Raw genomic sequence first — 12,388 nt, 5'->3', positions numbered from 1 at the left:
CACAAGACACAAGAAGAGTTAACAAGTGCATGAACTTACCAGATATGTTAGCCTAGATTCTTCAATTTTTTTTCTTCCACAACTACTACTACGCACACCCAAACACACAGACACTGCAATTTTTTTCCTCTTCATGTGTGGGCTACATGACATACAACTTAAAAAGGGGTATGTGTGTACCTCAATTAAGATTATGTTCGGACAACACAAACATTAAATCTGACATTGTGACAAAGGTAAATATTTTTTTTTTTAAGTACAAACAATTGAAAAAAATGCAAAGTACACAGTAATTTAATGAATTACAATCCCCATTCAACCAAAGAAATAAATATATCTAGATCGGTGATTCCCAACAATAGTGTGAATATTTTTTGAACTAATTAAGTGAAACCGGTTAATTCCCGGTGGCACACCGGATGATTTCTTATAGCACACCAATGGAAAAACTTGCAATAAATTACTGCACAACTGTTGCCATTCATAAAATAGAGTTACATTAAAACCCACAAACGTTTGGCATTCACTGATTTATTTTCAGAAACTTTTCTTTGTTAGATGCTGAAAAACTTATCTATTCGCAATTTTTCAGCCAAAGCCGAAGCAATACCAGCGTTGCTTAGGTGCTATCTGGTGGCATCTTGGTGCCAAAGGCAAAAAATTAAAGTTAGTTGAAGAGCTTCATTTAAAGTAGTCATTTGCCACCATCATGTGGTATTTTCTAGGCAATTACAAACCTTTGGGGAGGGATCCATTATCATGAGTTTCTGCTCACAAGAGCAAGGTGGGTGGAGCCTATCCTAGCAGTCTGCGGCAGTAGGAGGGGGAGGGACACCAGGACTGGTTGCCATCCAATCACAGGGCACACAAAGACGAACAACCATCCGCGCTTACATTCACACCTGGGGACAATTTAGAGTGTTCAATCAACCAACCGTGCATGTTTTTGGAATGTGGAAGGAAACCCACGCAGGCACGGGGGGAGATATGCAAAGGCCAGAGCCCGGAATCAAACCCACGACCTCTGCAACCGTGAGGCGGACATGCTAACCAGTTGAGCACTGTGCCACCGGAGCGTCAATCCCTTCCAGATTTTTGTCTAAATGCTTTGGCTCAAAAGGGGTTGGAAAACACTGATCCATACAGAAGAAAGAACGACATACTCATTCATGTAGTGAGATTAGTGAATATAAATGTTTACTTACCCAACAGCCAGTGATATGGACCACTGCTGAAACTCAGCTTTCCACTGGAATTGAAAGTTTTAATGTTATTTAAAGATCTTCTTTTTAAATACATGATGCATGTTTGAAGAAAAAAGAAATTTGACATTTATTGACCAAGCTATCTGAAAGCGACATAACATGTTAGTTTGGTTTATTGATAGCCCAGTTTTAATTGGCGAAGGTTATGCTAAACTAATAAATAATGCTAAAATGATAGAGGGAAAAATACCATTCTGCTGCAGGCGGAGGGGAATGGAGTTTATTTTCAATTATGTGGGTGTCTTCTAACTCTGAATTGAATTTGGGCTCTGGTGGCTCAAACATGATGGGGTGTCTATTGTGTAGGCATAACATGTTTGGCAAAGAAGCATCCATTTTTCAAGTTGAAGAAGCGTTATTTCATTAAAAATCGATAGAAGAGTGTGGCGCGGTCTCCGTGGTGTCAGCATATTGAGCTTGAGAATGGTGGCAACTACTTGATTTTTCACTATTTTATAAACTTTATTTTCATTCAAATATTTTACGTTGTCAACATCACCTTTCTGCGGCAAGCAGTTGTCATAGTAAACAAAAACTATTGAAAAAAATCAATTCAAAACAACACACACATAAAAAAATCGTAATTTAAATATAGTGGTGTTCTTAAAAAAAATGCTAACAAACCGAAACGCCATTTTGTGATTCGAATTGAGATAAATTTAAGATATCCAGAACTGGAATTATGAGTAGTCAGAACCCAACAGTAGCTGCCTCAAACTGGAATTAGAAATCACCATAATTTACATAGTAGAGCGGAATTGTATATTTCTATCATTACAATGTCTTATTAATAAATTAACGAAATTACGTCATTGGAAATGAAATGCCAACATTGGATACGCAAAATGCAGTTAGGGGATATCTGAAATGTAGACGGCAGATATCTGCAACACACATCCAGTCGAATTGTTAAACATTTAATGTGCAGGCCATACAGTCTCTTCAAGCAAGTGAACAAGCGTCACTAGTACTATCTTTTCCTGTACGCGGTGACGTCACGCTGTCCGCGGTGCTGAATGTATGACGTCACATGCCAGCCTCGCGTCGCCTTTCCCGGTTTTGTTGTGTGCTAACGGGGCTAGCAACGAGCGGAGGGTCCTCCATCAGCGGACGGCGGCGGAAAAGACCGCAGGCGGCAGCGAGGGGAAGCAAAAAGCGACGGACCGAACACTGCCTGGCGAAATATCGGAACGAGTTCTCTAAAAGGCTGTAAAATGTCCGATTTTGACAGCAACCCTTTCGCGGACCCGGACTTCAACAATCCGTTTCAGGTAACGAACTACACTGTTGCTAGCATGCTAACTGCCAAGCTATAGCTGTAGGTTTTGTCCATCGGCACATAGCTAAAGTAGCATAGCCAGCTACCCATTTAACTTATTTAATACGACTCTTGCATATTGATTGAACAGGTCGTGGTCACAAGATAACGCTGGCGTCTGCTTGAACGTCCCTAGCTAGCTCATTGTGAAGGTTTTCCCCTAGTCGCTACATGGCTAGCTAGCACAATCGGCTACACAGAAAGCATTGGATATATTTAATACAATTCTAGGCCTTCAATAGAAGACGACGGAAAACTGCTTGCCGACTGTGCTGAATGTTCTCCTAATATAGTTGCGATTGTGCTTAATTGTGAACTAATAATAACTACCTAAATAATATTGACTGTCATGGACAATCCCTTGATGAGCTGCAGTTAGATATTGATTAAAGAAAAATTGTGTTGCGTTCTTACCTGTTGACGAAGATGACCCCTCCCTAGCTCAACTTGACCAAAAGAATTTTTATTGAGGCCACAATTCTTCCAAGTAATGATGCGTTTTGATTGGATAGAAGGCTGGTTGGTGATTGGCTCTTCAGTGCACGCGCATGGCCAGCCATTTTGGTGGCATATGTTTAGTTTTGGGTTTTTTTTGGTTATATTTGTGTACATTTAGGACAATGCTTATAGGTAAATACATTTATCATTCTATCGGCTTGCTCACGCTCCATGTATAAAAAGAAAATGACTACTGTTCATGTTCATTTTGAGCAACTTAAATACAATACAATACAATACAACTTTATTTATATAGCACATTCCACAACAGCTGGAGCTGTAACAAAGCGCTTTCCATATGGTGTCATATAAATCTGTGGGAAATTAGAACATAAGCTAAACATCACCAGTTAGCCACAATGGAGAGGGACAATTATTTTATGTTATTTTTTACCAGGGGTCCACATAAGACCATTACACTTAAATTACAAAACAAACATATGACCAATAAATACAATTTGTAATTTGGACAAATTACGTATTTATTTTTTTTTTTCTAAATGACCAAATGTACATCAAGTATCTAAACATATTTCAGGCTCAAATGTGTGCATACAAGATCCACCATTGAACAAAAAATGGTCCGAAGATAAACACAAAATAAACATACTGTGCTTTTATTTAAATAAAAAATAGCCCGCGCAATGATTTTAATATTGTCTTGTTCAGTAAGTAGTAAGTTCATCTTGCAAATTCATCACAACAGTTGCTGTCCAAATTACTATGTTTTTACAGTGCTATTAACAACATTAAATAAAATATCATTATGAAAAATTCAGATCATTTGTGTATTTTATTAAATCAACTAAACACATTTTACAATAATTTTATTAAATAATAGCATTTATTTTATTAGTTTGTATACTTTTTTTTTTGTTGTTTTAGTTATAGACCTATATCGGCAGTCCAAATGAAAAGCAGTAGATATGCAGGCGTATCTAATAAAGTTAATGACTGGAATCTAAAGTCTCAAATGTGTTCCCGTCTGCGTTTCAGGATCCCTCAGTGACACAGGTGACACGTTCTACCCCTCCCGGCGGTCTAGAAGAATACAATCCCTTCACAGATGCCAGAACGGTCAGCCGAACCTCTGATTTCATTTCACTTTAATGAATATTAATATTCATGTTTGTGTGTGAACTCATTTTATGTGATTCAATCTTATCTCTCCCAAATTCCTCAGTCTTAAGGGACTTTTAAATTGACTAAATAAGAATGTTGCCTGATTACTTCACTGCTAAGAGATTGTTCCTGCTGGTTTTACAGGCTGCCCCTGGAAATGCCCCCAAGTCAGCTCCAGCACCTTCACAGAACACACAACCTGCCATCATGAAGCCCACAGAAGAGCCCCCAGCTTACTCGCAGCAACAAACACAGGTAAAATATTGGTTGTCTTATTTTTCAGCAACAATTTAATGGACACACATATTACTTGGTTGTTCTTTGTTTTGCCTTTTTTGGTTCATCTTAAGCAAAATAGCAACATATTTTGCCCTACTCCTACTTTCTCACCTTTAGCACAAACCTGCACGTATGAATATTATACTATGCATTAGAGTTCTACAAGGATTCCTTTTGCCGTGGAGAAGGCAAACTCATTTTTCAATTCAGAACAACCATAATACAAGCATACCTGATAGCAAGTCTCGGTTATTTGTTCTAGGACCAGGCACGTGCTCAGGCCGATTTGCTGAGAAGGCAGGAGGAGTTGGAGAGGAAAGCTGCCGAGCTGGACCGCAGGGAGAGAGAGCTGCAGTCTCACGGAGGAGCGGGTCAGTAAGTCCATCAATCCATCACTGCTCTGCCATTAAAACCTTTGAGTTTGATTAGATTGTTGGCATCCAATGTCAAAAGTCTTCAAAGTGACTCATTTACACAAATCATGGCAAAAACAACAGCTATTGTGAAAATGTATATTTCTCTTTTATATCTTTTTTCCATTTGACATTCATGCTCTGATTAAAGAAATTAGAAAGTCGGTTGTTACTTCTCAGTCACTCAGTAGTTCAGCTTTTTTTTTTTTTTTAAACCAAATACTTATTTATTCAAATAGTTATTAGGAAGTGTACTTTCACTTTAGAAATATTCTAAAGTAACAGTACTCGTGAGTACAATTTTTGGCTGCTCTACCCACCACTGTGTATGAGCGAGGCATCATCCATGTCTTGGCAGGTCGTAAGAACAACTGGCCTCCCTTGCCTGAGAAGTTCCCCGTGGGTCCGTGTTTCTACCACGACATCGCAGTGGATATCCCCATCGAGTTCCAGAAGACGGTGAAGATCATGTACAACCTCTGGATGTGTAAGCAAATCTCTCCTTATGAGGAAGAAGCTTTACTCACGTTACGCTGAGTGTACTGTTGCATTTCCACCAGTCCACGCTGGCACGCTGTTTGTGAACATGTTTGGCTGCTTGGCCTGGTTCTGCGTGGATCCGACCCACGGCGTCGACTTCGGCCTAGCCATGTTGTGGTTTCTGCTCTTTACGCCTTGCTCCTTTGTCTGCTGGTACAGACCGCTGTATGGAGCGTTCAGGTGAGCGTGTGCACTTCTCTGTTGTTTTTTTCTCTTTTTTTTTTTTTTTTTTTTTTAAGTGGCACAATTAGGCTATGCATAATGCACCATAAAGAGAAAAAAAAAGGTGTGTGATCAGATAGCTTCAGAATGAAACGTGGCAAAAAAAAATGCTATAATCGAAATGATATGCAGGAAACCCCATTTATAATAGGGGACATTATAATCCACGATGCAGAGAGGCCACAGAAATAAAGTTTATCCCTCCAACACTCTTTCAACACTTAAAACATATCAAAGCTGCACTCTGCAGGAGTTTGAATTTTTAATCGCTACTGCCACCTGCGACCAAAAAATGAAATTGCACACTCCTTTCTTGTGCACAATACACGTTCTAGATGACAATGTCATAATTTACCATTGGAGTAGAAAGAAAGCCATTTGTGCGTCATAATGAAAAGGCCATTGTAGAGAGGTTTTGGGGAAAAATCCTGTGGACCGCAGCTTTAGAAACGCTTCAAAACAAAATAAACACAGGGCTTAAAAATCTGCAACGTGGCGCGCCATTAGCACAGTCCTTTGTTTGAGCTTCTTCGTCTCCACTGCAGGAGCGACAGTTCCTTCCGCTTCTTCGTATTCTTCTTCGTCTACATCTGCCAGTTTGGAGTTCACGTGCTGCAAACGATCGGCATTACCGGCTGGGGCACATGGTGAGCGAGTTTTAACAGCCGTGCTCTACAGCGCGCGCTTGCAGTTGTGACGGATTCCGGTTCATTGTTCTTGTTTGTTTCGCAGTGGCTGGATCACAGCTCTGATGGGCCTGAACACCAGCATCCCGGTGGGCATCATCATGTTACTCATCGCGGCACTCTTCACCACACTCTCCGTGGGTTCACTCATCATGTTTAAAAAGGTAACAGACTCTTTCTTCAAGTTCACAAAGAAATAAAAACCTGAACTCAACTCAAATGGACCTATTTGTGTTCTAATTTCCCGCGAATTTATATTACTCCTGAGCACTGGACAAACTTGTGAGTCAACATTTTTTTTTGTTTGTATTTCAAAGCTAATTTCAACCATCTGCGCAGGTACACGCACTGTATCGGACCACCGGTGCCAGCTTCGAGAAGGCTCAGCAGGAGTTCGCCACTGGCGTCATGTCCAACAAGACGGTCCAGACGGCAGCGGCCAACGCTGCAGCTAACGCTGCTTCCAATGCTGCCCGCGGGGCCTTCAAGCCTCATCCATAGACACACATTTTCACACGCGCACACACACACACGCAGGTTTACAAATCTGTCCCCGCTCAATCATCCCCGATTTGCTAATGTCTTCAAAAAATGTCTTCACTCCAGATCTAACCTCATAAGTTGCCCTGCTAGTGTGCTTCCCGGTCCCGAATGAGTCACAGTCTTTTCCATTAGTGGGATTTACAACCCCACACCTAAAAATAACCCCGTGTTCACCTTCTGTTTGACTGGACGGGTCAGTAACTCCGCAGCCAGATTGAGTGACGGCATGATGAGTGCAAGTTGAAGCACACTCAACGAGGTTGCTAATTCATTAGCGTCGCGTCTCCTGAGATGTGAGCTGCATGTCCACTGGCTTTTTGACGGACGCCTGGTAAAGTAAAATCAAAGGGAGGACCACCCAAAAGATGTGTGTGCGAGTGTGTGTTGCGCGTATGGCATCATTTGTCTTTGTAGCCTGTCACATGTTAAAAAAATCTGAAGCTGCTATTAATCTGGACAAGGCCTATTGCTATTTTTGGGTTCCTTCTCATAAAGGAGACCTGCACTAGACTCAGCAAACAGGCCGACCTAAAAGGGAGGCGCCGGGGGATATGAGTCACGTGCCCCACCTTGAGAAACATGAAATGGTATAAACGTATTTTTTTTTTTTTTTTTTTTTTTTTTTAATCTTCTCAGTGTTAAATGAGTACTCATTATCCCGTGGACAGCGACATACACCCTTTGTTGAGCCAAGGCACAATTTTTTTTTTTTTTTGCTCAAAAACTTCCATGGCACGCCACCGAACAAAACGTATATACAATATTCTGAAAAAAAAGGATCTTTTCTCAATTCACTCACAGATTGACTGGTTTAAGATATTACAAGGTTGTAAAAATGGCAACACTAAAAAGAGGTTAATTGTATCTTCTGCCACCTAAAAAAAAATTGTTCTTCCTGTCACCGCCATAGATTAAAGGACAAAGACGCATTAAGTGCAGTAACTGTCCGAATTTCCAGACCTATGATAGATGAGCCAAATCGGAGAATTTCCGACTAGTTTTTGCGAATCACTTTGTCTAAAACATGTACAGACTGCTGTCACCAATTGGATTTGTGTTGTACTTTTTGCAAGCCCCTCGCATTACAGGGGGTGTACGCCAGACGGCGAATGACTGCACTGTTATTGTTGCAAAGGATAAACTGGAGCTCGACTGGAGTGTTCTAAGCTAAAGTGTTGGAAGTCTAATCGCGACATTAATAGGCTGACGCTAACCGCAGTATTTCTCTCTTGTTTTGACTTTTGTTTTTTTCTTTTGATAGCACATTTCTGTTAGTTGTTCTTATTTATGGCATAATTTATGTTCTTTATGGTTTTACATGATGTATAATGTGCATCAAACTGTGTGCTTGTGTGTAAGGTATGACTGATTGAATAAGACAAATCCCTCAAGTGTTATTCTACTGTATGTACTCAAAAGCTGTGAGAAATCTACCAAATGTCCATTTCATTTTTTTTTTAATCTCAGTTTGTGAAGCGTTCTTTTGACATATTGTGCTTCACAAACATTTAGAGTTGTATTGTGCAAGCCGGTCTACACTTAAAGAATGTGAAAAAAAAAGACGTGTTTCACACCTGTGAACATGTTACTTCACTGAATCAAGAGCGCAAACTAATTTAAGAGGAATACCATACTTGTACATTCTGTAAAAATGATTTGATGCCCCCATTAGGAGTTGCGTTTATGAAGAAAATTTAATGCACTCTCGTCTGGCCTTTGTCGCATGTGAAATAGTTTTCAGTTTTGTATATTTATGGTATTAACATGGAATAAAGATTTGAAGGAGACAGTCTGTGGAGGTTTCATGGAACTCTTTTCCGGATCTGCTACTTCTGCCATTTTAGCAGTCAACATGAATGTGACTTGCAACCCGTGCAAGTAATTGTAACAATGAAACAAATGTTTGTGAGAAATGGAAGTAAAATGTGATAGCAGATGGTAGCACATGTGTGCACACCCTGATAACTGGGAATTAATTAACCAATCAAATTCAAACTCATGATAAATGGAAGTCAGCACAGTAAAGTGCCTCTGATTAACTCCAAATAAACCACAAATATCAGACAGGAGATGTATACAAAAATAATGTCAAAGTCAATGAAAAATCTCCTTTAACACTTCAAAGGTATGTCCATTTTTAGGGAATGGGGGGGGGCACCCAATCTCTTCAAATAACTTACTGGGGTTCAATGTCTTGCATGTTTTTTTTCCATAGCAGTGGCTCTTAGATTTGTTTTTAGAATTACATGACAGGCAGGACCTGGAATAAGATGGCGACCAGTCCAGGGTGTACTGCGCCTCTCACCCAAAGTCAGGCTCCAGGTCACCCGCCACAAGCAAAAAAAAAAAAAAGGCTCAACAAATAGATCACATTTCTGTTAAGACTGTATTTTACCATGTTCTCCACTAGGTGGCACAATTTCCCATGCTGGCCACACAAATTAATAGGTCCACTCATTTTTGATGCCAGTTTTTTTTCTTCTACCATTAAAGGCTGTGTGACGAGTTATTTTTTAAGAGTACATATAACCCAAAATATATTACAGTAAATATAAAAGCTGGCAGCACAATGACAACATTGTACCAAAGTGCCATTTTTTTGTCATGCTGTACCATGAAAAAAAAAATGTAAAAGCAAAATAATTATTACAAAGATGTTAGGGGTGTAATCATTTCAGTGAGATACTGGTTCCCCCTCCACCACTTTAGGCTGCAAAACGCTAGTCTGATTCCTTTTAACACTTGATAAAACATCAATCCCTATGTGTCAATGTTTCTTCAGGAATACACATATGTTAAAAAGCATTTTATTCATACACACCGTATTTCTCCACACTAACATCAACAATTCAGTCATTCACCAAAACTGGATTTTTGTTAATGTAATAAAACAAAAACATCCCATTGACTCATTGTGTGACGCAGCGTCCCACTCATCCGCTCACTTTCACAGAAAATCCTTATTGCACGGCTCGCCTTCTTGCACTGAATAAGAGCAATTGCATGCATCATGGCACACTTGTATAAAGATGAGTCACATTTGGTGGAGGAGCAAATTATTGCTCTCCTGCAACAGCGGTGCAGCATGCACTATTAACACTTTGAGCAAACATCATGGAACTTTTGCAATAAAACAACAAAACATGAAGGCATTTTCCGATTTTTAGTTTGTAAGAGAATTACTTCTACAATGGCGTAATCCATTGTAGTGGACACATACCGAGTGGTGGCTGTTTATTGGTCTGAATTTGGTGCTCATTAGGTTACTCGCCAGCCACAACATTAGGTACACCTGCATAGTGTGATCCAATCGAAATTCAATACAACAATCAACAAAGATAATAATGCTATCTTTTATTACGTTAATGCCGCTTTTACAGTCACCCACAATGGAACATTGTTAGCCACACACACACTTCACAGTATAGATTTGTGTTCACATTTGGTGTGTTGATATATGAAATGTGAAAAGAAGAAAAGAATAACAATTGTAAACCATTTACCGTATATTTCGGTTGAAGCGGTATTTTATTGTTTCATCGAATGAAGTTCAATAGCCAGCCAGTATCTCTGATTTTCGTGAGATAAAAGTCACACAAGGGTTGAGGCCGGAGAGGTGTGGGATGGCGGCCGGAGGGTGGGGGACTGACTGGCAAAAAAGGGTCAAGTGCCCAGCTTTGTTTTTTTTTTTCTTTTGTGGGAGTGGGGTGACTAATTGGATAAACAGCATTTCGCTTGATATATAGGTTTAGTTTTCATGTATTGTTTTTGGTTAGATTTTGCAGGTGTACCAAGTCTTATTAAGTGGTATGCACTTTGCCAGCAAATGCACAAAAGTCTTTTCTCTTATCGTAACCAGGGCTTACTAACATAGCAAAGTATTTAAAAAAAAAAAAAAGAAAAAGAAAAAAAAACGCAACACCTCCATCTTCTAATCTCAACAAGTCCATGCTCCTTCCAGTCAGGATGACTCTGTGGTGTCACAGAACGCAGATGAGACTCTTGCCCTCCTCAATCTCCTCCTGCACCTTGTCGCTGGAGGTGGCGATCTCCGCCTGCGCGGACAAAACGGCGCACAGGAAGGTTGCCAGGGTTCCGCCGATGGCCGCGTAAAAGGCCCAGCCGAGGGAGCACAGAGCCGGCCTGAAGGGGGAGGCTTCAGCCCCGCAGTAGCTGGTCACCTTCTCGGAACCCCAGCCGCCAGGGTAGAGCATGAGGCCCACCAAAAGCAGGAGACCTGGAGGGAGAACACACGGGGAGGTGACTCAAATATGGAAACAATAGATCAGCTACTGGCAACGATGACTACCATTATTACTAACGCAAGAAAATCAGTTAACCTTTGTTTTCCAATAGATCACCTCCAAACTTCCACACCACAACGTAGCAGTTCACATTCAAGATTTATCAACAATGTTGCCCGACCTAGCCTTGTAAATTCCACTTTTCCATAAAAGAGAATTTTTAAATCATGTCTGACATGTTGCTCCCATGTAGACCAATGCTGCACATTTTAAGATCAACTAATCGGAAGGATTTTACATAGCTGGACCAATCGGAAGAGGGGAAAATTATGATGATTATGCTGAAGGCGCAATGTGGGGGATCTAAAATGTGATTGGTTAAAAAAAGAAACATTGATTTTGACACTTTGTGTGTGTTTCCAATACAATGGAAAGTGCGTAACGCTTAGTGGATTTTCGTTGTTGGTGTGCCGGCCCAGTCCTTATCCCACGCGAGCCATTGTTTATCCGGTGGAACAAACCCAAATATAAATAGTATTTTCTTCAACATTTTCAGTTAGAATCAGCGGTTGTCACTCGCTGTCTAAAAAAATTATGTAAAAGTAATAGAGAGAGAGAAAGAGAAATCCATGTTGACTATAATAAATGGATGGGAAAAAGTTATTTCTTTTTTATTTGAATCCCTGCAATTCGTAATTAAGCGGGCATAAACCACCAATTAGCGTTATATCCCCCACACCCACAAAAAAAAAAAAAAAAGACCAAATATTTTTTTTAAATATTGAAGAAAAATCGTAACAGGTGAATCTGCAGGCACCGTGTGTATGTGAGGGTCGGCTAAAGATGATCAAGGAGAGTCTAAGCACGTTGACATAAATGCGTCAGCTACCTGCAATGGCCTGCATCAGCCCGCAGATGTTGAAGATGCTTTTCCTCAGGATGCTCTGGAAGCACATGCTGAAGATGGAGACGCAGGCCACCACCGCGAGCACCAATATCCCCGCGGCCAGAAACAACATGGCCGCCTGCCAAAAGCCGCTGGCCACCTCGGCAAAGGTCCCGGCGTACGGCCCACAGCTCACCCCTCCTCCCCGGGCGGCGAGGCGGAGACAGCGGCTGTAGAGGCCCAGAGATGGCCGGTACTCTTCGGGGCTCACGCTGGAATCGGAGCGAGGGAAACCCAGCAGCCAATCGGGGCTCATGAAGGCGATGAGCTCGGCGAAGGCCACGACGATACTGAGGAGCGTCCAGAGCATGG

At 40.9% G+C, this 12,388-nt stretch overlaps 2 protein-coding genes across 4 annotated transcripts in view; one reads left to right on the top strand and one right to left on the bottom strand.

Moving 5' to 3' along the window:
* The first annotated feature begins 2,293 nt into the window (after nt 1-2,293).
* On the top strand, nt 2,294-8,678 carry scamp1 (secretory carrier membrane protein 1). Its single transcript, XM_088294418.1, has 9 exons — nt 2,294-2,536; nt 4,078-4,158; nt 4,348-4,458; nt 4,745-4,853; nt 5,254-5,382; nt 5,456-5,615; nt 6,203-6,304; nt 6,390-6,507; nt 6,683-8,678. The coding sequence occupies exons 1-9, from the start codon at nt 2,480-2,482 to the stop codon at nt 6,842-6,844; spliced, it is 1,029 nt and encodes a 342-aa protein (XP_088150544.1). The 5' UTR covers nt 2,294-2,479; the 3' UTR covers nt 6,845-8,678.
* Nucleotides 8,679-9,677: 999 nt separating this feature from the next.
* The window catches only part of LOC148344177 (LHFPL tetraspan subfamily member 2a protein-like), a 12,333-nt gene continuing 9,622 nt past the window's right edge, over nt 9,678-12,388 (bottom strand). For all 3 annotated transcript variants that reach the window (XM_088305264.1, XM_088305258.1, XM_088305267.1), the window contains 2 exons: nt 12,020-12,388; nt 9,678-11,123 (listed from right to left, as the gene is read on the bottom strand). The exon at nt 12,020-12,388 is cut by the window's right edge and continues 269 nt beyond it. In XM_088305264.1, the coding sequence (XP_088161390.1) occupies nt 10,867-11,123; nt 12,020-12,388 (626 nt within the window). In that variant the 3' untranslated portion in view covers nt 9,678-10,866. The remainder of the gene's footprint in view (nt 11,124-12,019) is intronic.

The sequence above is a fragment of the Idiotropiscis lumnitzeri genome, chromosome 1 (assembly GCF_059441095.1).
Source record: "Idiotropiscis lumnitzeri isolate Australia: NSW breed Sydney's pygmy pipehorse chromosome 1, RoL_Ilum_1.0, whole genome shotgun sequence".
Taxonomy (NCBI): Eukaryota; Metazoa; Chordata; class Actinopteri; order Syngnathiformes; family Syngnathidae; genus Idiotropiscis; species Idiotropiscis lumnitzeri.
Note: the sequence above shows the minus strand (reverse complement) of the source record. Positions and strands in the feature narration are given on the sequence as shown.

Coding starts and splice junctions, on each gene's coding strand:
- scamp1 (XM_088294418.1), top strand. CDS start 2,480: ATGTCCGATTTTGACAGCAACCCTTTCGCGGACCCGGACTTCAACAAT. Junction 4,159..4,347: donor CCTTCACAGATGCCAGAACG/GTCAGCCGAACC, acceptor CTGGTTTTACAG/GCTGCCCCTGGAAATGCCCC. Junction 6,508..6,682: donor CACTCATCATGTTTAAAAAG/GTAACAGACTCT, acceptor CCATCTGCGCAG/GTACACGCACTGTATCGGAC.